Raw genomic sequence first — 24,930 nt, forward strand, 5'->3', positions numbered from 1 at the left:
AAGGCTGTTCGAGGCAGATGTTTTACTCCTGATTTTTACATACTGGTTAATGTCCAATAATTGAATGATATGTTTAAAGATCAGCAGTTTCGTGGTTTATTTTAATGTAGACGAGATGATCAAGCTACCACTGGAAGTATGGGTCACAAACAATGCACAGAGAAACGTCTGTGAATTGGAGAACGGGTTTTCAGTGGATTCTGCATACCACATATCTTAGATGTTTTTTGTTTGCTAGCAGGCTTTGAAATGTTGCCCAGTAGAGGGAAATGTGATTCTACTTCATTTTGAAACCAGCACATTACCTGCTGGTTTTCCTCAGCCATTCTACAATGCCTATAACTTCACCTTTTTTCTGGTTTTCCATGCCAGTGTTACATAGCTTTACTGCAGCATCCCATGTCAGGGCATGCGTGGGTCATCCAGAGAAATAGGAGGTAGATGTCAAAGTGAAGAAAGGCAATGTGTCTCTATGTGGCACGTAGCTGTAGACTCTATCATCAGAGAGCTTTGAGGCGGCCAAAAGTATGCCTAGATTTAGTTAAGGTGTCACAAATTTTATGGAAGATGAGTCCATCAATGAGTGTCTTTTGAGGATGGTCTGTTGTAATGTCAAACATGGAGTCCTGAGCTGCCAAGTGCAGAGCGTGTGTCGTGATTTAACCCCAGCTGGCAACTAAGCATCACACAGTTGCTCGCTCACTTGCCCCCCCACCCAGTGAGATGGGGGAGAGAACTGGAAGGAAAAAGGTAAAACTTGTGGGTTGAGATAAGAACAGTTTAATAGGACAGAAAGGAAGAAACTAATAATGATCATAATAAAAATGAAATAACAATAATAATAATAGCAATAATAATAATAAAAGAACTGGAATATACAAAACAAGTGATGCACAATGCAATTGCTCACCACTCGCCAACCAATGCCCAGTTAGTTCCCAAGCAGAGATTCCCCCCCCAGGCCAACTCCCCTCATCTTATATACTGGGCATGATGCCCCATGGTATGGAATACCCCCTTGGCCAGTTTGGGTCAGCTGCCCTGGCTGTGTCCCCTCCCAACTCCTTGTGCCCCTCCAGCCTTCTTGCTGGCTGGGCATGAGAAGCTGAAAAATCCTTGACTTTAGACTAAACATTCCTTAGCAACAACTGAAAACATCAGTGTTATCAACATTCTTCTCATACTGAACCCAAAACATAGCACTATACCAGGAACTAGGAAGACAATTAACTCTATCCCAGCTGAAACCCGACAGCGTGCCAAAGGCAGGGTCACTCCACACTTGCATCTTTCCAGTCATCTCTTCCCTAGTATCTGCCAATGGCCAGAGACAGAGTAAAGGGCTAGGTGAACCTTAACTAGTATGGCTCATGATCTTATTTTTATGAGCCAGCAATCACTTACTGTGGCCTGCTGCATAATGCAGCAATTCCTGCGCTTTGGCTCATGCTGCAGTAAGCAATCCTTGGCATCTCCCTTTGGAAAGTCACTGAGGCTTGGTTTAAAGGGCTCAGGTGGTACATGCTTTAGTACTTCCCTCAATAATCAGGATCAGGTGAACTTGTTACAAGTTTTGATCTTTCTGCCATTCAGAAAGTATATCTAGGTTTTCTATATAAAACCTACTCTGTCTCCCTCCCACATGTGACTTCTTGACTGCTGATTTCAAAGGTAAAGGAGGCAGAGTAAGCAAATTTGAGGGCTGCACATGCAGTTGTCTTTTGTAAAGAAAAAATCTTTTTTTCCTTTGTGCTAACCTTAATGTATTATTTCTTGTATGTTGCTCCATGTTGGAATTTAAAAGCCCAAACTGGGGCAGCAAATCTTTCAGTGAATGGTTGGGAGTATGTGTACTTTTAGGAAATGCCTTCTATAGTATGATGCTGTTGGTTGAGCTCTCGGAGTAATTAACATACTGTAGACTGCAGTGCAATTACCGGGCTGGGTTCATTTCTGCTGGCACAGGAAAGTCATGATTTCTCTCTGAGGGACATGGACAGTTTTGTTCCACTTGTGGGAAAGAGAGGTGGTGTTTTCACTGCATTGGACAGTGTTCATTCTGGGGTAGATGCTTAGACTTGAGACAGTCTCTCCTCTGCTGTTACTTGGATTTTGCTGACCGCTGAGCGTAGCATTCATTGTGCACTGCTGTAGCCTTTCCTGTGACATACCCCTGTGGGTCAGTGTGCCGTGCTTTCATGTGTCGCAGTGTAATCCGGGTGCAGCCCTCTGCTGTGGATAATTGGAGGAAGAAATTTTCCAGAGCAGCACTTCTTAAGTAATGGGTGATCTGCAGAATGCCTTTAAGAAAAAAATAAATAGGATTTCAACTTAAAGCTTGGGAAGGAAGTGTCACAAAGAGTTAACAGTGGCCCGCTGGGCTAAATGATTAGGAGCTGTTGTTCTTGAGGGGTGAACAACTGCCTTTCACAGGCAGGGGATATATGCAAAACAATCAGGGAGATAAAAGTCCCATCTTGGAATGACAGGAGTTTGGCCAAAGTTCCTGTTCAGGGCTTCAAGGGGCTGAACTTTCTCAATAGAGATTTTTTTTTTTTTTTGAAGTCTGATTTTTAGGGAACTGAGCATTGGCAGAATATTCATGGGTGCGGTGTTTGTGTGCTATAGTAATGATTCATCCTGAAGGGGATGAAGGTGAAGTTGCATTCTTGAACTTAGAAGTATGTTTGATTTCACTGAAACTTAAAGGAACTGAAATACTTTAATTCAACAATTTATAACGAGCAGTACATTACAAGCTCTAAAACATCAGCCCAAGGGAAAAAGCAAATACTGCTATTGGCAGAGAAAGAATATTTCAGGATGTTGAGTCTGAAGCAATTTTACTCTAAAACTAGTAAATAAGAAGTGACAGGCTGAATCTTAATTGTTTCTCTGGGCACCAGGCTGAGGCCACTCAGTGCCTGGGAAATGGAAACAAGTGCCTTGAACTTCGTATCCTGTGTGAGGCCAGTACGGGGAGAGAGCCTATGTCGGGGGCACATGACAGCCAGTGTGCCTGAGACATGGCGTAATCTGGATTAGCTGGAGTTTCCCAACCACTGATGCATAACACGGCACCAGTGCAGCCAGAGGGTGATGGACATGCAGCTCCCCGGGAGGGACAGGGCTTCAAGGATGTCAGTCCTACAGCACCGGTCGCCTGCCTGTGGGGGAACATCATGGTTAAAGACAAGAATATTTAGCTGCAGCATGCCTCTGCCTCCAGCCCAGCAGCGTGGGTAAGCAGATCTGCTTTGGAGGGGTCCTGTCCACCGGTGTCCCAGCTCTGCCATAGCTCAGCAGGCAGTCTTCACCTGGCTCCCAACCCCTCCATCTCTTCACTCATGGCTGAGCCTCTGGGCAGCTCAAGGAGCCTTGGGACTGCTTTGAAAGAGTGAAACCTAAACATTGATGTTGCTTTTCCACTGAAAATTTACACTTCTAATATTTCTTCAGTTTGATGTGATTGTGTCGCATTTTGGAGTCTCCCACAGAGCAGCAGTTCTGATCTGTGGATAGTCCTGTATTTCAGAGGTGGGTTTGTTGGGCTTTTAAAATTTTCATTACTTAATTTAAAAAAATTGTCACATCCACAAAAGTAAAAAGGTCCAAGAATTGTAAAGCAGCTTCTTTCCAAAGTGAATTTAGCCAATTGCTGAATGCAGATCTCGAGTGACCTGAGGCTGGATGTTACACTAGGGCATGGACACAGCAGGAGAAACACAGGGTAAAAACTTTTAAAGCTTTTTCTTCTTTTTTTTTCCCCAGATAAAAGTTATTTTCAGCAACTGTTTTATTTGGTTTCTAGTGAGCTTGATTGGTTGTGAGCTGATGATCAGCTGTCTGAGAAATTGCTGCTGAATGTCTGCATTTCAGGGCTGAGTAGTGCTGATGCCCATTCAAGAATATTAAGCAGCAGTTTAATGAAGACTCTTTTATGATGAAGGTTACTTTATGGGTCTGCTACTAGATCCTTTTTATTATTTCCTGTTTTACAAAGTAAGAACCATGGGGAACATCTCACAACTAAGTTATAAAACCCTGAAAAATGGAGTTTATAATGAAAATTGCAACCAACCCGTAAGTCTGCTACTAGTAAATGCAGGGGTAGTGCTGGGCTAATTGGGGGATGTGGGGGGCAGTGGTAATGAGTTTAACACATTTAAAAAGAATGAACGAGTATTTGAAGGAGCACCTTTTCCTGTCAAACAGAAGTGTAAAAATGATATTTAAAGATATTAGTCTGTGATTATTACGCTGTCATTATATACCCAAGAGTCATAAAATCAGATTTCCAACATCTTAACGCATTGTGGACCATCAGCAGAATCAGTGGGACTGCAGGGAGGGGATAGATAGTGTCATTTAGCCTACAGCATGATCCCCATCATTCTGGTAGAAAGAAGGCAAAAGTTATGGATGAGGGGAGAGGAATTGGCCTCAAGAGGCTCAGCTTTAAATAATAAGTTCAGAGAAAATTTATTGCAGAAGCTTCATATTGCCTTTAGACCAAGTAAAACCTCACAACTTTTTAGAAAAAAAAAAAATTTTAAGTGGTAAATCAGTCACTAAACAATCTTCTCGGTATTGAGTAGTGAATGCTTGTCATCATGCGTGAGTGGCATCTTTCATGTGATCATCTTGTGATCATCACTAATAATGAGAGAGGTGGTTCATGTCCCCACTGCTCAGCACAGCTGGTGTACTTTTTTTTTCTCAGGAGAAGGCTAAAAATTGAGTATTTGGGTGCTACAGGTGAGAAGTGTACTGAAAACCACTTGTAAAGATTTTAATGGGCTTATCTATTGCTCTTATGGTGCTACTTGATTAAGGCAAACACAGTGCTGCACTGAAAAAAAGACAGGATCTTTATAATACTGGTTCAAGTTTTAATGTTATTAAACCAAAAGTGTCTGCCTAGATTTCACACTTTCTAGCAAGGCAGAATTTTAAAATCACAGTATTCCCCTCTATCAAAAGCACATCAAAATGCAACCCAACTCCATGGCAATACTATATAACATGAATAACATCCTTAGCGTTTAAGGCTGTTTGGCAATAAAGACACAGCAGTCTTTACAGCAGAGAAAGAGAGAGAAATGGCTGCAACCATTCCTGTTCCTTTAAAATGCATACAACTAATATCCTTTAAGTGTGAACCTTAACTTCATGGAGAGAACTTGCACACTTTCTATTAGAGGTAATAAGGGAAGTGTTTCATTTTAACAATTTAATGCTAGCGCTGTCATAGTCTTTCATTATTCTGGACTCACAGACCGCTTTTGCAGAATACAGCTTTAAAATACAGGTCAACATGAAAGGATTTTGAAATAAGACGAAAATGCTCTTATTTCTTTTGAGTGGGTCCTTTATTTTCGTATCTATAAGAGAACTACTCTCTTCTCCAAATCCTTTCTCCCCAGGAGGAATCAGCAGGGACATTGTGACTTATTTGAAAGTTAAGAGGCTGAAAAGCTTTAGAGGAGGCATTGTAATCTGCTATAAAATGTGTGCAGGACAGAGGCATAGATTTGGAGGTTTTGGTAACTCTCCAATACATAGGAGAGAAGCATGAGATGATTAGATTACTCACAAAGTGTTAATCCTGCAGCAATGAGGAAATTTCTAAAAAAAATCCCAATCCTTGTGTTTACACCAGATTAACTAATACGAAGAGGCAAGCATCTCTTCTTTCATTGTTGCTTTGAGAGGTATACTCTCCTATCCTTTTGATTCTTCCAAAGTTCACATATGGAAAATGTCATCATTACAAATACAAGGCCTGTCTCTAAAATTGTGTTATCTGCAAAGCACTCTAACCTCATTAAGAAATCAGTGCTGTTAGATTTCTGTTTTTATAGAAACAGTATTGATCAGACCCAGAAAAACATAGTAACATGGGGAAAAAGGTGGGGAAGCAGCTTGCAATGGGTCCCATCTCTCGTTTTGCCCAAGTTGCCAGGTTGGCATTGATAACTGACTATCTTAACTCATACAGTGTGTACAATGAGATAGGTGACTTTCTGCTTTGGTACCTTGTCACTCAGTCTGAATATTAAGTACTGGGTCTACTTGGTTTCCAAGAAGATGACAAGTTTAGCGTTTTGAGCTATTGGAGCTGAGGTTGCTCAGTAAACGTGCTAAGGTAGTTAGTAGGGATCTTGAAAGCCCTAAAGCAATTTGTTTGAGGACTCACAGTGCTGTAAGTCTGCCAGCAGTGATAGTGCTGTGATACTACTTTGTGGACGGTGTGGAGAGCACTGTGTTTGCTGGGCAGAAGATTATCCTTCCTGGCCCATACCTCCTGCTAAGCCGATTCCAATCCAGTCGTGCAGAGTTAGTTTTATCCGTCATAATGATTGTGACTCCATGCTACTGACTGAAATCTTACAATCCCAGCACCTGTAGAAACTCAATGGCTAGAACTTAATCAAATTCAGCAAGCAGAAGACATTGTGTTTGTTCCTTTCTTTCGCAGTTTCCATGAGAGCAAATGGTTTGTGCCCACAAAGAAGGCAGGCTCTCAAAATGCCAAAGGATTGCAGGTTTGGGAGAGAAATTTGCCTCTCTTCACAGATTCATTACTGTGCCAGCAGCCAAGCCGTGGTCAGTAGGTCAGGACTTGGACAGGCATCATAACAGTTTCTTGGTGGCAGCATTATAAGAATTCAGAAATCCTGTACTTCACAGACAGACCTAGGCATGCTTCCCATTGCTTGTGCTCTATCACCAGCCACTTGCGCTTCATCAGATGTCAGTCATCTGTGCACAGCGTGTAAGGACGTTTTCCAGAAAGGAAAAAAAAAAAAGGATTTTTGCCCTTGTCACATGTTAGTGGTATTTGTAGAATGGTGAATATTGGAACTCATCAGCCTCCTGGGAACAATAGTTAGGCTTGGGATATTACTGTGCAAATAGATAGTAAAGGGCTAATATTCTTATGTTATCTGTAAACATCTCTCCTGCATCTACTTGCTGACAGAGCATACAGAAAAAGTATGCTTCTGTTCCATTACGTGCTTTTTCTTCGGTTGTCTTCAGTAGAGCAACTAATGTAACTTTAAGAGTTCACAGTTTGAAAACGATAGGCTTCATTGATTTTTATTTTTAATTTCCCACTGCTGGTGTTTGCTACTAAACACTTTCCAGTGGTGACAGAGAAGTGGCCTATATTATGATGGTCTGCTTTTTGTGAAGTGGATATTCCTTTTTAGCAGTATACCAAAACTGAAAAAATCCAGAGCCGGACTGGAAGCATTTAGTTGAAACCCCAGGCTCAGCTTATTTGTTCATTATCAAGTATCTCCCGAAGTTCAGTGCCAAGTAAGAACCACATTGCTAGTCTCTCAATAAGTGAGATTTTATTTGCTTATGAAATGGTGTGTGTTAAAAATTGTGGATTCTTACTTGCTTTGCTCTTTACAAAGAAAAATCCAGAGTGCCTGAAGGAAAAACTAAAGATTACAGTGGGGCTTTCGTTTTATTTTGTTTTTCATCCACGACCCCAGGTTTAAAAAACAGAATTAAATCATCTGAATGTGTTCAAGTCTGGAAGTGCTGACAGTACAGCACTCCTGATAGTAACATCATTTCTTTAAGGGTTCATATATTGACACTGGATGCTAATCTTAGCCTTTTGTTCTCTAAAATCTCAGTGTTAAGAATCATCTCTTTACTTAGTTATGTAACAAGCTCCATAGGACTTCTAGTTCCAAGGCCCCGATTTTTGTGATTATTACAAAAGGGAAATTACCTTCGCAGCCTGGACTAAATACTGTTTTGTATGAGAAGTTTTCATGTCCTATAAAAATATGTTGGTTCCTGCAATGTAAGTGCAGTAAATTAATTAAAAATAAACTACTGTGGCAATGTGCAGAGGAATAAATGGGCTCAAACAGGGAAGCAAACACTCAGAATTAGTTCATATTCACTGGCTCGGACTTAATGTTCCTTTCTGGAGGCTTTTGGCTAAGTCAGCTTTAATTTATAGGTGGAAGCCCAGGATCCCTCTCTTCAGGGACACTCTCAGTAGGAAACGTACAGGTCCGCTGTGGGTTACCCTGCAGTAACCTGTGGTTGTGTTGCCTGGGAATGCGGCGCAGGTTCTCTCTACCCACTGCTGAAGTAGCAGGTGAAGCACAAACCCATTGCCACATGGAAAGGAATACAGAGCTTCTCATACATACTCAGAGCATACTCATACAGAGTATCTCATGGCTTTATGAAAGTATATGAGCTCTGGGGGCAAATCCGTTAGGATGAACTACTGACGTCAGTGATGCTTACTATTGAAAGTAAGAAACCAAACTGCAGTCGTGAGTCCTTCCCCCCCAAAAAAGTTGACTGCTTACCATTCTTTGCACATTCTGCTTTGAGGTCCTCTAATTAGGCTCTGCCTACTCTATTGGTTTCCCCAAATAACAACAGTGATATATTTTTATGAAAATGTTATTTTTTGCAGTGCATCAATGGGCTAATGTTCTTACATTACCTGTAAATCTGCATAAATAAAGGTTATTTTTAAAACCTTCCTGTGCTATTCCAAGGCTTGTTTGTATTTTTCAAAAGGCTGTAGTGTTGGCATTATAATGTAAAAGGGGAGAGCTGATAGTAGCAAAGCCAAATAAAACCTTCAGTAATGTGAAACAAATATTTGCTCATGACTTACCTTTTTTTTTTTGCCTCAGTATACCAGACATTTGCAAAGTACAAACAGTAAAGAAGTATTTAGAAATTAATATGTTTAGGCTCTGAGGCCTAAAAGATCCTTTTTTATATAAAAAGATGGTAAACTGTTTACTCTTATTTGTTGTAGAATCATTCCAAATACATAGTTTTTTTCTGGTTTAGGCTCCTAAGGACCCAGTCTCTGGATTGGTACTATAATAATGTCAAAAGCCGCTTTAAGTGTTTTGGAAGTGCCAAAGTCCTGAAGAACTTATACAAGAAGCACAGACTGGAGAGCGGAGTTTGTCCTGATGTAGTAGGTAAGAACAGCTGTGTTGATTTCTTAGTAGCTTATCTACTTTAACACACAAGCTGAGACAATGGAAATTCTGAGATGATTTCAAAAAATATTTTTTAAGGCTATTTTTTTTTTTTATAAAAGAAATACCTCAGTGGGAGAGAAAAAAGAGGTGAAGTGTTGAGAGCTGTTTAAGAATTCAAAGAATGTTAAATCTTAATTATGCCACTGATACAGAAGAACTGTTATCTTCAGTCTGTAAAGTAAATTGCAGTTTGTATTCTAGCCCGTGTTCCAAAATTTATCACAGTTCTGAGTAGTCAATGAATGAAAAAATAATTTTGCATTCAATGTTTAGCCTTAGAGCACATTCCCTTAGTATTAGAAGCAAAATTTGGTTAACATGGGATACATTCAGTATCCAAGTTGACCAAAACTTAGATTGTCCTCACTTAGAGTTTTGCATGCTTAGCGGTCTGAAACTGGCCACACCTTACTTTTGTATTGATGTTTGTAAATGGTTAAAAGATGCCAATTAAGTATTGGCATCACCCTTTCAAATGAAGAGATGCAATTCTTCCTTAACGATGGTGTTACAAGGTATCACCCCATAAGAAGAGTAATTGGAGATATAAAATGGGTTAGAAGAAGTGATGTTTGGTGTCATACTGGTAACTTTAGCAAATTACTCAAAAAGTGGCTATCTGAATGTTTTCATTGGATTTGTTGGACCAGATACTTTCCTAATGTAATTATTCTGAAATTTGTACAGACTGACTGTAATTTTTCTATAGTCTTTACTTTGTCTTTTCTGAAATTATATAGGATGGTAAGTGGTCTCTCTAGTCCTGAGTGAAAATTTTAGGTGTTTCCTAGGAAAACTGGCATAAAAGCTTCTAGGGAGAAGTGACCTATGCATTAAATTCTGATTTATTAGTCTTTTTGCTTTCTCTGTATCAAATTAGTTTTCCTAGAGAAGATTCCTTAACAGTTGAGAACAAATATGTACGAAGACAAGAAAATCCGTGGCAGTGAAGGCAGAAGTGGGACAGTGGAATTAAAAACTGTGGGGATGGATCCTTCAGAACTTTAATGCTATATCTTGCCTTTACTTAAGCCATAGTCTCACTGAATTTGTCCTTGAATGGAAGTGTGAACAATGCAATGATGAGTTGCAGTGACATGTACACTCTCTGTGAGACCTTTCTAAGGAAGGCCTTTGAGTCTAAATGTCATTGCTAACTTTCTTCTACTCTCCATGTGACTGTTAGGTAAACCTTTTGTTCCCTCTGAAGATAAATACTAGTATACGTGTCTGGGTTTTGGCTTATTTATACAGCATTGCCCTTTAAAATGTAGACTCTATTTCAACTCCAAATGTCATATTAAAGGCAAATTCCCTGTACTTAACTTCTACCATGTAAGTTTTATACGTAGTAGCTTCTTCCTCTCTCTCTCTCTCTTTTACTATACAAATAGTTTTCTCCATCCAAAATGAATGAGAGGTCTTTTGTATAAAAGCAGTCAAGTTTTGTACAAAAGCTGCTGGAGTTATGTTTTATACAAAAGGTAGGAGGAATTTTCCGGGTATCCGTCTTTGTGTGTGGTGCCGCTGTATCTTGAGTGAATATTCTTATCTAATAATGTCTCTGCTGTTAATGGGTACTTCTTATACTAACACATGGTACTGTCTTTTTTGAGCAGAAGGAGGTTTTTTTGAAGGAAGCTTTGAAAATGAAGGAAGCATTTGTGGCAGTGACTCTACATTCTACCAACAGACAGAAGGTATGCTACTAAAAACTCGTTTGATTAAAACACAGTCCTTACACTTTGAATTACTGGACAAATAGCCTAGAGTGCTGGTAAGTCTTGTTCACAGATCCAACAACCTTTTAGCTGAAACATTTAGCAAGATACTAAAATCCTTTGTGTACTGTGCTGGGATATCTTGCTTAAGTGTTACAACTAATACATGCTTGTTCTAGTGTGATTTTCTTAATGTTCAGCTTTTGTTAACTTCTCTCCCATTTCCTTTCCTATGCTCATGTATCTTTTTCATTCTCTTTCTTCTATTCTGTTGGTGTTTATAGGAAGTTTACAAATTTTCTTCCTATGATTTCCTCCTAACTATTTTGCTGGATTCTAAAATAAGCAACATAAAAATACTGTGTTTTATTGTATTTCATATTTACATGTAAGAAGTAACACAGAGATTGAGACAAATTTCTCTGTCTCAAGGTGTTTGTTTTATTGTGCATAATTATGGATTGAGGAAATGAACTTTGTCATGAAGAACCTAAGGTTTGAATATATGTCCAGAATATGAGTCTGAATTTTGGAGCGCATTATGCAAAATGTACATATATAAAGAACATGGTGCGTTTATCTTATTCTTCACCTAGGACACAGCATGATGGATACCCTTGCTGTGGCCTTACGGGTTGCAGAGGAAGCAGTGGAAGAAGCTATTTCTAAGGCAGAGACCTACAGTGACAGCCTGGTAACATTTTGCAAAACAAATGTATTAATTTAAATAGAACAATTATGTTTCTTTTAATTTGGGTAGTGGTGCAAAAACAAGTAAATACAAAAGAAAACATAAAGAAGTAGTGACTATCTCATGCCATACCTGAAGAATTGGGTGTGGGTTTTATGAACTTGTATTCAAGATGCATGTTGCATTTCAGAAGGTGACATGCAACGTAAGTACCTGTAATTTCTTCCCACAGTGCCAATAGGGCATATTACCCATTTCCTGATCTATGCCATTTCTGTGGAAAGGCTGGGGTTTTGTGATTTTAGCAACTACAGATATCCATTTTCACACAGGACAAGCAGAACGAGGCTTGTTACTTGCAGGAACACAAGGAGGACCTCATAGAAGAGCTGGCCACAACAATTGTGCAGAAGGTAGGGCATGCATTTTTTCCTTAGCTAATTTAATAGCCAAAACAGTCTTTTAGTCTGGTGAGCTTTAACTCTGCTAACAGCAAAAAGGATGACACCAATGTAGAAAGTAGAGTAAATTGCAAGTTGCAACTTCAACTATCACAGTATAGGCTTAGTCGGCTACATCTGACAGAGACGTCAATTTATAAATAAACTTAATCCAGTGCCTAAACTGATGGCCTACACCCTCCGAGCTGAGAGGTACCACTCCCTCAGGTCTGTGATTTCGTTGTTTGGAAGAGGAGGCCCCTGCTTGATGGAATTTTACATCTGTACTTCACTTCCCAAAAGGCACAAAGTTTTCCAACATAGAGAAGTGTGGCTCTTGATCATACCCTCTACTGAACTCTGCATTTGCAACATGTACAAAGAAAACATCAATCATTAAAATAGAATTCAGTTAATGATGCTGTGAGAGAGACACCCAGAAAATCACAGAACCCTCTGTGTGTCTGATTTGTGTGGCTTTTTCCGGAAGGCTCATTCTTCTCCCTGCAAAACTCACAGTTGCCACTGCCACAGCACAGAAATGGAAGACTCATGGGAATAATGTATTGGCTTTGTGTGGCAAGGTTTTGGTAGCAGGGGGAGTTACAGAGGTGGCTTCTGTAAGAAGCTGCTGGAAGCTTCCCCTGTGTTCGAGAGAGAGCCCATACCAGCCAGCTCTAAGACGGACCCACTGCCGGCCAAGGCCGAGCCAATCAGTGATAGTGGTAACGCCTCTGTGATAACATTTTTAAGAAGGAAAAAAAGTTGCGGGACAGACAGAAACCGCAGCCGGAGAGAGAGTGAGAACATGTAAGAGAAACAACCCTGCAGACACCAAGGTCAGTGAAGAAGGAGGGGGAGGAGGTGCTCCAGGCACTGGAGCAGAGATTCCCCTGCAGCCCGTGGTGAAGACCATGGTGAAGCAGGCTGTCCCACTGCAGCCCATAAGGTCCACAGTGGAGCAGATATCCACCTGCAGCCTGGGGAGGACCTGACGCTGGATCAGGTGGGTGCCCGAAGGAGGCTGTGACCCTGTGGGAAGCCCGCGCTGGAGCAGGCTCCTGGCAGGACCTGTGGAGAGGCGACCCCACAGAGCAGGTCTTCTGGCAGGACTTGTGACCCTGCGGGGGACCCACGCTGGAGCAGTGTGCTCCTGAAGGACTGCACGCCGTGGAAGGGACCCATGCTGGAGCAGTTTGTGAAGACCTGCAGCCCGTGGGAAGGACCCACATTGGAGAAGTTCGTGGAGACTGTCTCCTGTGGGAGGGACCTCATGCTGGAGCAGGGGAAGAGTATGATGAGTCCTCCCCCTGAGGAGGATGAAGTGGCAGAAAATAACGTGTGATGAACTGACCGTAAACCCCATTCCCTGTCCCCCTCTGCCGCTGGGGGGGTAGGTAGAGAATCCGGGAGTGAAGTTGTGCCTGGGAAGAAGGGAGGGGTGGAGGGAAGGTGTTCTGAGATTTGGTTTTATTTCTCATTACCCTACTCTGGTTGATTTGTAATAAAATGAGTTAATTTTCCCCAAGCTGAGTCTGTTTTGCCCGTGATGGTAATTGGTGAGTGATCTCTCCTGTCCTTATCTCGACCCATGAGCCCCTTGTTATATTTTCTCTCCCCTGTCTATCTGAGGAGGGGGAGTGATAGAATGGCTTTGGTGGGCACCTGGCATCCAGCCAGGGTCAACCCACCACAAATAAATACCCCCTCAGTTTGCCTGGACAGTTTGGAGCAAGGCAAGACAAGCATAAACAGAGTGCTGCTGAGCTCCCATGATCAGTAAAGTAACCTCTCTGCTAAGTTAGTCTCCCTCCATGTGAACTAAGCTAATTGCCACATCTGTGTATGGGATGTGGCATTTAACAATGTATGGATCACAAACCGGAAGAGGAACATGTTGTTTATAAGGCAATCAAGAAAAGCTGGAAGAGCAGCAGCTCAATGGAAAATAATCTGCTGCCTTTTTTAATAGGGATGTTAGAAGATTAATTCTGCTTATCGGGTCTTTAATAGTCCAGAGCCTATCTCAGCCAAGCTTGAATTGCTACCACTTTTGTCAAAAGCTGCCTAACAAGATCTTTTATGCCATAGAATAATATTCTGTAGATACTTTAAATTGGAGTCAGAAAAGTTGTGGCAATGAAGTGTAGCAGGGTATCATCTGTCAGTGTGGGAAGACAGGTAGTCCGTATGATCTTCTCTCACCCTTAAGACAGTGTAGATTTTAAAAAACAAAGATAGTGCCTAGACACCTAAGACCTCTTTGTTTTCAGTAAAAACGTGACTAGATGTCATGGGAGCCTTTGCAGTTCCACTCATATCTAGTATTTTATGTTTCTTTGCAAAAATTCTTGTCTGAGAAAATACTTGATTCTTAGATGCTGCTAATGTTTAAAGTGTTACTGTAGGAACATGTTTCCATGTTTATTTAATTCATTTCTGATGTTCCTACAGGCATTGATTATGATTTATTTTATCGATGCTTATGTGCTTGCAAGCAGTATGACTTCAGATGAGAAGAAATGCACACAAGTTGTCAGAATCATCCTTGCATGAATTGGAGCTAAAGCAAAGGGAAACTCAAATGTTCTTCCTAGGCAGTTTGCCTTGAGACAGGGTTAACGTAGTTTTTTTCCATACGGCTCAGGCAGTATTTTCCAAGCACCCTTTTTTTCTCCCTTCCCACCTCCTGTCCCCCTACCTTACAGATTATAAAGAAGCAGAAAAGCAAAACTGAGCAGGCTGAGGCTGACTTTGAATGGCCACCATCCAGGAGCAGCGGCCTGGCGTCTGTTGCTGTCTCAGATCAGAGTATGCTGACTTTTCCGGGGAGCCGCAGGGGGTCCTACACGTTGTGGGTGAGTGACTTAGCACAACTATTGATGTTTTCTGCTGCTCAAAACTGGAAGATTGAAATCGTGGATAAGTATACTTAACTGCCTGGAATGGTATGTAGAGACTTGCAGAGAACAAGCATTAAACCTGTGTCTGGACAAACTGTCTCTCAGTTGCAGGATTTCCAAGCATATCATGGGCCATGGAAATATATCACAGACATTGTGTTGTATTGGTGAGTGTTATAAAGCTGAAGAAAATCTGCCAAGCTGCATTAGTAACATTTTAAGAAGAGCAGCAAGGGAAAAATAGTGAAAATAAACTATAGGCTGTTTCACAATTGGAGAGGGAGGACACTGACAGGTGAGTTCTAGTGCATTTTGATACAGTGGTTTAAGCTGCTGCTCACAAGTGTCCTGCTACTGCACCAGTAACCACCTCTCCCCCACTGAGCAGAACCATCAGAACTGAACATGTGCTGTGCCTTAGTTCCCAGCTAAGTTTTCTAGCTTACACTGCCAGTGAAAATAGATTTATGCCAGAATATAAGACTGTGGGCCAGAATTGCTGAGATACAGACTCACATTCTCATCCCCCACCTATTTCCAAATTGAAGGAGTAATGCCTTTAAGCTCCTCTTGTTAACCCAGGTGATCACAAGTCAGTGTGAGCGTGTTTAAGCGCTTTACTCTGTAGCTCCTAGGCAACTTGCTTGTGCAACGTAAGAGCCAGGAGAGAGAGAGTTAATTTTGTGTCTGACTCAGCTGAGTTTGCTTTCTAGAGTTTAAGGACAGGACCTAGGGGAACATGATGTTCAACTCCTCAGTTATTACATCAGAAGCCTGGTTTTGTTCTGCATTTGGAGGGTTAAGCTTGAACTCAACACATTTTGAAATTCTGTTCTGAAGTAACAAGTTTGAGTCCCAATTTTTTTGCTAGAGGGGGGCTCATTGGTTTGAGAAATAGTAGACTTTGTGGAAAATACTGGAGTAGCAGAAACATCACGCTGAGGTGAGAAAAGCCGCAACAAACAGCTTCAAAACTTCTGCAGCCATCGGTCAGTACTAAAGATCCAAATGTGTACAGTGCTTTATAAGGACTTTCTACCTCTTTACAGGGTCTTTCACCGCATTTACCACCATTTGGTCCAGTTGTCTTCCCACAGTGCATTAAGGAACACAAATTAATTTGGCCATCTGGGCTGGATTCTCTCATCCCTCTCATAAATTCAGTTTCTGCCTTTTGCTTTGCTAGGGTTGTTTTATTGTTTTCCTTTGTCCTTTCAAGTGCACGTGTGTTTATTTTCACTTTGCTTTGAATAGAGGAGAATTTTCTTAGTGTAACCAGACAGCCTTGGAAAGGTAGCATAGCTCCAGTTGCTCCCATAGCTAATACAGTTGCAGTTATGTTAGCCTATTAGGCTAGCAGAAATAAAGTCATAGAAGGCCCCTGTAACAGAGGGTCTGCTGGAAAGCATGCTGAAAGGCCATTTGTGCAGAGCAAACATAGAGCAGTTACAGCCTGCTTGATTCTCACCAACAGCAGTGGAGGAAGCCAAATTCCTTTTCCTGAGCTTGCTTTCCATTCAACTTTGCTTTCATTCAGCTACAAATGGTAAGCATGTATCTGTCAGCAGATTTGCAGGACTAAACTGCATCAGTTTCTCCTCTGTGTATCATTTGAGAAAGTTACCTTTTCTGCCAAAAGAATTGCAGTATTTTTTTTCTTTTCAAAACAAAACTTAGCTTCTACAGAAACTGGCAGAGAGGCCCTATGGCCATATGCCTTTTCCAGGTAAAGCTCCTTACTCCCTCCCAGGCAGATTTTGGAACTCTTCAGTCCAAGCCCGTAACAGCAAATCTTCATGGACTCAACTGCAATAAGGGAAGTTTTCTTATTTCCTAACTGATGACGTTATGTTGACCAAAAAAACCCCCAAACTTTTGATTTCTGTATACATCCTACCATTGAGCTGTGTGCGTTGGCTTAGTTTAAGTAGAGATCTGCCTATAGCGATAAAAACTCTTTTGTTTTAGTACATGCCACAGCTAACAAGGGGGGTCTTGAAGATGATTTATTAGGTCAGGTGTTCCTAGTGTAACCAAGGTTTTTGTAGACAGACTATGTGGCCACAACAACCCTAAGGGAAGCAAAAATAAAATGTGCATTTTTTTCTATCAAAGCTACCCAAGTTGACTATTACTGCGTTAGAGTTATGTACATGAACCTGTTTCCCAATAAGGATTATTTAAATAGAGCTTTCTCTGTTTAAGATTTTCTTTGTTTTGTTACCTGGCAAACAAATTAGTACTTGAAGCAAGCAAAAGCAGGATAGAGTAAATAACAGGGAAGAAGAAACATAATTAATGGAAAGACAGACATGCAGAGGAAAGGGTGGTACGAACAGCAAATCTTAAGGCAGTTAGGATTTCATAATTTAAAACTGGAAATTTATCTTAAAGCAAATATTTTTATTTGTGTTCTGTGTAGAAGATAATACATGTGGTTTCACTAGCACAATACAGCTAGTAACATAAATTACTTCGGGCAGTTGCATACTATAACACTGGCCTTTAGAAACCCGTGTATATTATTGCATTACATTTTATTACCAAAGTAACTTGCTTACAGTGTGGGGAAGAGCTGCAATAATCCCAGATATAACTGTGTGGTTATACCTACCAAGCAATTTTTCTTTTAATGGCAGCTGTTTGCAGCTCATCCATATCAGCCAGAAACTTCCAGTGGGCTCTGGAATTCCTGCATTATCTCCCTACTCATCCAAAATCACTTGCTTTGAAATCATCATTAAATAAGTTAAACTGCCTCTTTGTAGCATGAGGTAAATGCTGTATGCAGAGAACCTGAGCTGTGTAAGCTGGGAACACCACAGTGCCAAGAGATGAACTGCATGAGACCTGCTTGACTGGAGCAAAATCTATTGATCTTCATATAAAGGAACACACACACATGGTATCTCCCTGAAAGATATTATTGATTGTTTAACTGCAGTACTGTGGTGTGGTAGTAGCTATAGATACTATTTTTTCCTTTTTTTCCTCTTAAATTTCTTTGGGATCCCTTGCCCATGCTAAAAATAGTGATACGAGGCTGAATATTTTATTTCTCTATCTCATAAAAAGAGATGGATGGCACCATCTGTTTCTCATTACCAGTAAGCAAAGGCTGTACAAAGTTGGGATAGGAGGAGCTTAGAGCAATGGGTGGATGTTTCTCTGCTCTCTCAGTCCATTTCCCCCCCATACATCACTGCCAGTGAAAGCAAACAACCAGCTGGCATATTGTATCCCATTTAAATATCGATGAAGGGCAGGTATCCTGGTGTGTTCTAAGTGCTGTATTAGCAGTCTTTATTTTACAGCTAAAAGATTGCTTATATAAACAGAAGCTCATCCATAATTTATAGTATATAAAACAGCTAGGGATATAGGGGAAAGGAGGATTTCATTAAATACACATTATGATGCACCTCGAGGGAAGCAGAAATTTACTGGTTAAGTTAATTATAAGGTCCACAGTGTACCGACAGTTGTTTATTTTTTTTTTTTTTTCTTTGATTTGTTTTAAATAGAAGGAAGGTTCCACAAGCCTGAGGTCCAACACTCCTTTGGAAATCCCTGGAGGTTTTGCAGGTGCTCTATACCTTTGTAGGTTTGTCTGAAGTAAATATTTGAAGAAAACCTTTTTGAGGAGGAATCCTGTTTAGCAGTCATACGTCACAGTGGGAGAGCTGTTTCAGATGTGGGAGGCATAACACTAGGAAGTTGATACCAGCTGACCTCAGTTCCTACCTGTCAATGACTCTATCAGAAACATCATATTTATGTCTAATTAATAAATGTGTCATGTCATAGGGAAGATGGAGCTTTTAGCTTTTATACATGAGCTGGGATCAGAAGGTTGCACAGAGTGTGTTGCTGGGATCTACTTCCAATGAGGCAGGTGTGCATTTATCCAGAAGGCCATCAGCTGGATCCTGATGGGTTATTTACTGTCCTGTTTCCTTCCAGAAGCAGCCAACTGCAGCACCGTCTTCTCTGCACAGAATGGGAAAGAACAGTACATTTTGAGATGGAAAAGCGCTTGGTACTTTAGAAACTAATGGGTCTTTTTTTAATTAATATTTATTATAAGATGATCCAACTTTAAGTATTTTCCAGGTGACAAATCTTACTCTCATCTGGTCACTTTGGAGGTGTAACGTTGTAGTCTCACTGCAAAAGTGATCTGGATTTCAGATCAAGATGGCCCTGTCCATTGTAATCTGCCTGATTTCCCTCTTTCCACTGCAGCAGCAGGATAAGACACAACTGCTTTTGCAATTCTGACTCAGCAGTTAATACCACTTTTGAAGGCTTCAGGTGGCTAAATAATCAGCGCAAGGCTAAACATGACAGCATTGTCCTTTTAAAGTTGTTTGTATAGTTTGAGTTTGTTTGAGATGTATCTCTAGCAGAAGATTACTGATTCTTTGTTTCATAGTACTATTCCTACACTTGACAAACATCCAAGACGACAGTTTTGCATGCTAGGTATATGATCAAGCCCATGCAGGCCTAAATTCACTGAATTGCACTTACTGCCAGCAAACCAAGATAGGTTTTAAGGCATGAAAGGGAGTAGGAGAGAGGACAGAGAAGGGTGGTCATTCTATAATGTTATTTTCCAAATAATTTAGGTCCTATGCTGTTCTTCCAGCTTTATTTTGTTTTAAAAATGCTATCCTAATACACTGCTGGCTATCACAAAGCTTTAAGGTCTAACTTAAAACCTGTGATGCTCAGAGCTAGGCTGCCTGACAAATCTTACTTGATTTTTAGATGAAATCAGGGTGTATATTGTCACAGCAAGAAGCAAATAAACACAGAACACTTAAGGCTTCCTCTGTCAAGTGGGTGTTTGAGTAGGAGATAAAGTGATTCTCTCTGAAGGGTGAGTGCTCTGCTGAGCACAACTTTGTAGATGAGGGTCACAACAGGATGTGAAAGGTTGAGCAGGGCACTGAGCAACCTAGAAATTAATGAAAAAGGAATAATCATGTTCAGTAAAGAGTATTCTCTTGGAAAAAAAAAGTGAATTTATGTGTAAGGCTGCCATTAGACTTGAGATGAAAATGCCAGCTCATCTCCTTCCCTTACCCTTTTATACACAAGCACTCTCCCAGTGGGGTATGCTAGTAGCCACTTAGAATCTTACTGTCCTATACCAGAACCAGGGATCTGCCCTTTGCAGTTGCTCAGTTTTCTCGACTGTAAGTAATATGGTTATACTGTCATCACAGGATACTGAGTTCTCAGTATCTTCAAATTAAAGTTGTTACACAACTATGAAGCGTCTCCCCTGTTTGGTTTTTCTTGGGTTTTTTTAAAGAGATGTAATAGAATATTCCAAGTCTGGGAGGAGGGAAGAAGAATGGGCCATGGGGAAACGTGAGAAACAGTAACAGCTAAACAAACAAGTGCACCTGTAAAGGCACTGCTTAGATTACAGTTGCATTGGTACATCTACCCTCTATTCCTGTCAAAGCACTTAACAATTGATTTACCACAAACTTCTATACACTTGTTCACATAAATCCATTACATTGATTGAACTATGCTATTTTATGCTCGTAGCACTATCCTAAATTGTTAGCCCCATAAGTACAATAAAAGGACATTTATACTCATATTCTGGAACCAATATTTAAATATCCCTTATTACTAGCTTATGAATTCCTTGCAACCAAAGCAATAGCATTTTCACATGTGGGGCCTGGTTATTATTGGGGGGGGGCAGGGAGGTCCCTCAAACACTATGGATTATACTTCTGTGTGGTGATGCGTAGAGCTACTTGCATGCTCAGCAGCAATGGGTTTGTTGGGGAATAGCCTCCTGTCTCTCTCCCTTGCAGCCTATCTCTGGATCTTCAAGGTCAGCTAATCCAAACTGAATCAAAATAAATGCAAACCCAGATGTGGTTCTACATATTATTACACAGCCGTGTGATTTATATTGCTGATGGACCCATTCCTGATGAACTGAGCATTGTTTTTGTACTCCTTTGAAAGGAACAATGCTTTTAAGGGGATCGGCTGCCTGAGAGGCCAGTAGAAGGATGGCAGACCATCCAGTGCAGTCAGGCTATATCTGTGAACAACTAGTGGACAACAACCCAGCTTGGGCAGACCCTGGAAGGACAGATGCTCTAAGGCTTTTGCAGGAGAGGGAGCAGTCATCTTTGCTTTCTCCCAGCCTGCTATTCAAGGATTTGCCCTGATGGCTGGGATATCCTAACCAGGGTTTAGGTCAGGGCATGAAGAAGGGAGTTTCTTTCAATTGAGTGTGAAAATTTCCCATTCATTTGCCTGTCCTTGCCCTTTTTCAGAAGCCATAGGATTGTTAACAGATCCTTTGCCACATACAAGATTAACTAAGGAACAGATGCTTCAAACCCTTGGTATTTCACTCACACTGCTAAATGTCTGGACTGCATAAATTTGAGCAGAGTGAAAATCACTTCCAGGGATAAATAGGCTGTGGCAGAGTGGCACCATTTGCCAGCTCATACCGTCTCCTTCCTGGTGGGGCAGTTTACTTACCAAAAGATGCATTAGCTGTTGGTCCTTAGGGATTGCCACTGTATTTGCTCGGGCAGGTGGGACCTGCTGGTTTTGTCTGTGCGCTGATTGTATTCATAGAGGACAGTTGAGAAGTGGGTGAGGGGTTTTGCTTCACCGCTAGCAGGCATAGCCATAGAATTTGCAGGTGAGGAGAGTGGAAGAATAAGGTTGCATTTAAGTCATCTGTGTTTGTGCTGTCAATTCTAGGCTGCTTCCCTGGATAAACAAGGTAGTCCTGGAAGCCCAAATTAACAGCTGCCCTGCAGGTCAGAGCTTGCACAGCACAGGACTCTGCTGCCCAGATCCAGAGGTCCCTTCCCTGCCCTCCGCCCCAGTGTTGGGGTCCCAGTGCCTGCAAGGGCTCCTACCGTGGTGACCCCACAGCTGCCTTACCCATGTGGCACCTGGGGTTCTCAGTCCCTCCTGATGCTGGGAGAGTCCTTGGTCCACTCTAACTAAGTGCAGAATAAATTACAGTTTTACTAGCTAAACCAGACTGAAGAAATAGGGTGAAATAGGAGGGAAGTGAGGAGAAAAACATGCGTGATCCAGACTATCCTTTGTAGAGTTCACTCAGTTGCTCTTGGGATCTATTTGGAAGCCACTTTGGCTTCTCTTTAGAAGAAAGAGGAATTACCCATACTCTTTCATCTTTTGAGGAAGAATGTAGAGCAAACTGTTTATATTGTCTCTCTAAACAGTATGCATACATGTAGGAGAGTTATTCAAGGTAAAGAATCCATAGATTATCAACATTAGACTCAATATTCACAAGTGTGTTTTGTAAAAAGTTGTAACCAAAATCAAGAACGTGTTTTGGTTTTATGTATTCAGTGTTCAGAAGCATGAACTTGTAAATTGTTATAGACAGAAGATTGAATATTTATATTTATTAAGTAATAGGAGACATTTTATGTGATTACTTTTTATTCACTCCTTCCTTCTTTAATATTCAGATACCACATTGTCTTTTTCTCTTTTTTTTTTTTTTTTGAAGGGCAGCAATGAAACAGGACCGTACATGCAAAAATAATTCCTTTTAGTGCTAGCCCAGTACAAGATGAAGGCTGAGTTCTCTCTGTGCAGACATTATAACTATGCAGCAGAAGTCCCCTGAAGAGGGATTAAAAGAAGAGAATAATAATGTGTCTGGAATTTCTTTTTGAAACAAACATCTCACAGCAGATGCCAGTAGGCAGGATTTGGTGGGGAACTCATCTAACCAAAGTGTTTGGAAATGCCTGTAAATGCTGTAACTATATTTTGCAAGTTGTCCTGTACTGCACAGCAATCCAGTATGCAGCACGTGCCTCCGAGTGTGTGCAGTGAACATAGCAAATGACCTGTTGGGTTGCAATGCCATCTGCTGATGTACTAATTTATTGCAGAAACTAACAGTTGCAGTACCTTAGTGTCTGACTGCAAACATACAGGGCAGCCTTGTAATTCATCACAAATCAATACACCTAAAATAGCACCTGACTGACAGGTGGTTTTTTGCTGAGAAACCAGAACTTCTGGTTAGAAAAAGTGCCGGTAGCTTTAGATGGGAGGGAAGGATCTTCTTGACCTCTCATGTCTTTATAAATCAGGACCAAAGCTCCTACATTCCTGCCTCCTTCAGGAAATCATATATAGGCAACTGTATTATTTGGATACTTTTGGAAAATAGACTGGATTGGTTCTTCTGCCCTGAGATCTTGTTGCTGTCCAAGTTTGTAGGCAATTGATAAAGATTCAGAGCCACAACCCCTCCATTTGGTTGGTAAATATCCCTTGTTCCAATGCGAACTGATCCAAGAGCCTATCGGGGTAGCTGGCCTTACCTCCAGGGCTTCCCTCTATCCATGCCCAGGGAAACTACATGGAGCACCAGCCCCCAAGTAGGCTTCTCAATCCTGTTCCCTTATGTTCAGTGTTTTGCTTCCTATGCAAATGTCCACAAGGGAAAAACGTCCCCTGTGGATCTACATATGGGCTGTTACCTCTGTGACAAAGGGAGGCACAAACACAGCACAGTAAGGTGTACTTCTGCTGCCTGCCACAGGTAAGTGTGTCAGTGAAGTCAGCAGCATAGGCAGGCATGTATGTAGGTTTGTAGCCCATGCTGAAGCCCATGCTATAGCTTAGGGCTGTTAGTGGTGCCAGCTGAGTTGAAGTTGATGCAAATGTGCCAACCAAGATTAAAGCTTTTGCTGTGTAACCTCACACCACATAACTAACTTTCTAGTTTGCTCTGAATTGCAAAAGCAACAAAAGGAGGTCTTGAGTCGTTTGCTTTTCAGATAGAATCATCAGTCAGGCCGGTAGTTGATTGGAGATAAACTTGTGGATAAACATTTGCTTTTGTCCTCTGAAAAAAATGGCCAGTTTATGCCAATGTAGACTGATTAGTTCTCATGCCAGGTTATGCTTCTGTCCTATTCCTACACCAGGCTTGGCTATTGACACTCCTTTTTTGTATTGTTATTGGTGTTACCAGAGAATTGAACTGCTATCAGGGATGAATATTTACACTTTCTTTCCACCCATACTTGTCTGAGTAAAACACAATTCTACTATCTGTCTTTCCATCCCTATCTAAGACTAACTTTCAGAACAAGAAATAACCTAATCCTCTACTTTTATTTATTCTTCTTAATTGGAGCTTATTAGAACGCTGTCACTTGATCATTTAAATCTCTCCAGATACAAGAACTACAGAAAACTACAGAAGTAGTATCAAAGAGTGCTAATTCAGTAGCCTCTTCAAGTAGCATCATTTCATCCTTTTTCAGGATCTGAATGCAGGGGTGCAGCCAAGCTATTTTAGCTTGGCATTACTTTTCTGTCCTTAAGCCTTCTGTGACATTGAACTATCTTCAGTGAGAAGAGGTGGTACTTCTAGCAGAGCAGTCCAAGACAGGTTTTATCAGAAATTCACATAAAGTGTAGAAGAAGGATGAGGCTGGCCTCGAGCCAAGCTTTGGAGGCACCAAAAGCTTTTTCCCTTGCTGCATTTGGAGGGATTTTCCTGGGAATTAGCGGTAGTTCCTGCATGATACCAATTTCCTGCTCTCCACAGAGAGTTGGCAGAAACTGTTGAGAGCAGTTTCCCTCTGACCTGACTTGAATGAAGGTTTCAGCACACAATTTAAAAGAATCAGCTTATTTTAGATAAGCTTGTTTGGAAAAGCTTATCTGAGATCCCAGGCTGCTATACCACATGGGACTGTGTCTACTTTCTTTTCTGTGCTTGCTTGTTTTTCAGTGCTTTTTGTCCATCAGGTCCTTCATGCTCGTCTTCTCCTTTTTTAAGTCCTTCAAACTGTTCTGTATCTTCTAGTCCTTCTGAAAGATATGTCTGCCCTATAGTGTAAATACACCTGAGCTAGCTTTAAATTGCTCAGGCAGTGCTGGTAGCAGTGTTGCTGCAGAAGCACGGGTCTGAGGGCAGGATTGCTGAGCTCCTTCAGTGGGTTTCGCAGCCCATGCCAAGTTCTGCGTTGTCAAGGCTAAGCTGCTGGCAGGTCTCAGGTTGGTTGGGAGCTAAGTGCAGACACTGCCATCACTGTGCTGAAGCCTTTA

General features: G+C 41.2%; 1 protein-coding gene across 1 annotated transcript in view; it reads left to right on the forward strand.

Annotated features, from left to right (window-relative positions):
• MYRIP (myosin VIIA and Rab interacting protein) overlaps positions 1-24,930 on the forward strand; it is a 221,933-nt gene that overhangs the window by 158,015 nt on the left and 38,988 nt on the right. The window contains exons 3-7 of the mRNA XM_010562060.1: positions 8,854-8,990; positions 10,673-10,753; positions 11,371-11,468; positions 11,798-11,878; positions 14,614-14,763. Of these exons, the coding sequence (XP_010560362.1) occupies positions 8,854-8,990; positions 10,673-10,753; positions 11,371-11,468; positions 11,798-11,878; positions 14,614-14,763 (547 nt within the window). The remainder of the gene's footprint in view (positions 1-8,853; positions 8,991-10,672; positions 10,754-11,370; positions 11,469-11,797; positions 11,879-14,613; positions 14,764-24,930) is intronic.

This window comes from Haliaeetus leucocephalus, unplaced genomic scaffold (genome assembly GCF_000737465.1).
Source record: "Haliaeetus leucocephalus isolate CR32 unplaced genomic scaffold, Haliaeetus_leucocephalus-4.0 Scaffold153, whole genome shotgun sequence".
NCBI classification, from domain to species: Eukaryota; Metazoa; Chordata; class Aves; order Accipitriformes; family Accipitridae; genus Haliaeetus; species Haliaeetus leucocephalus.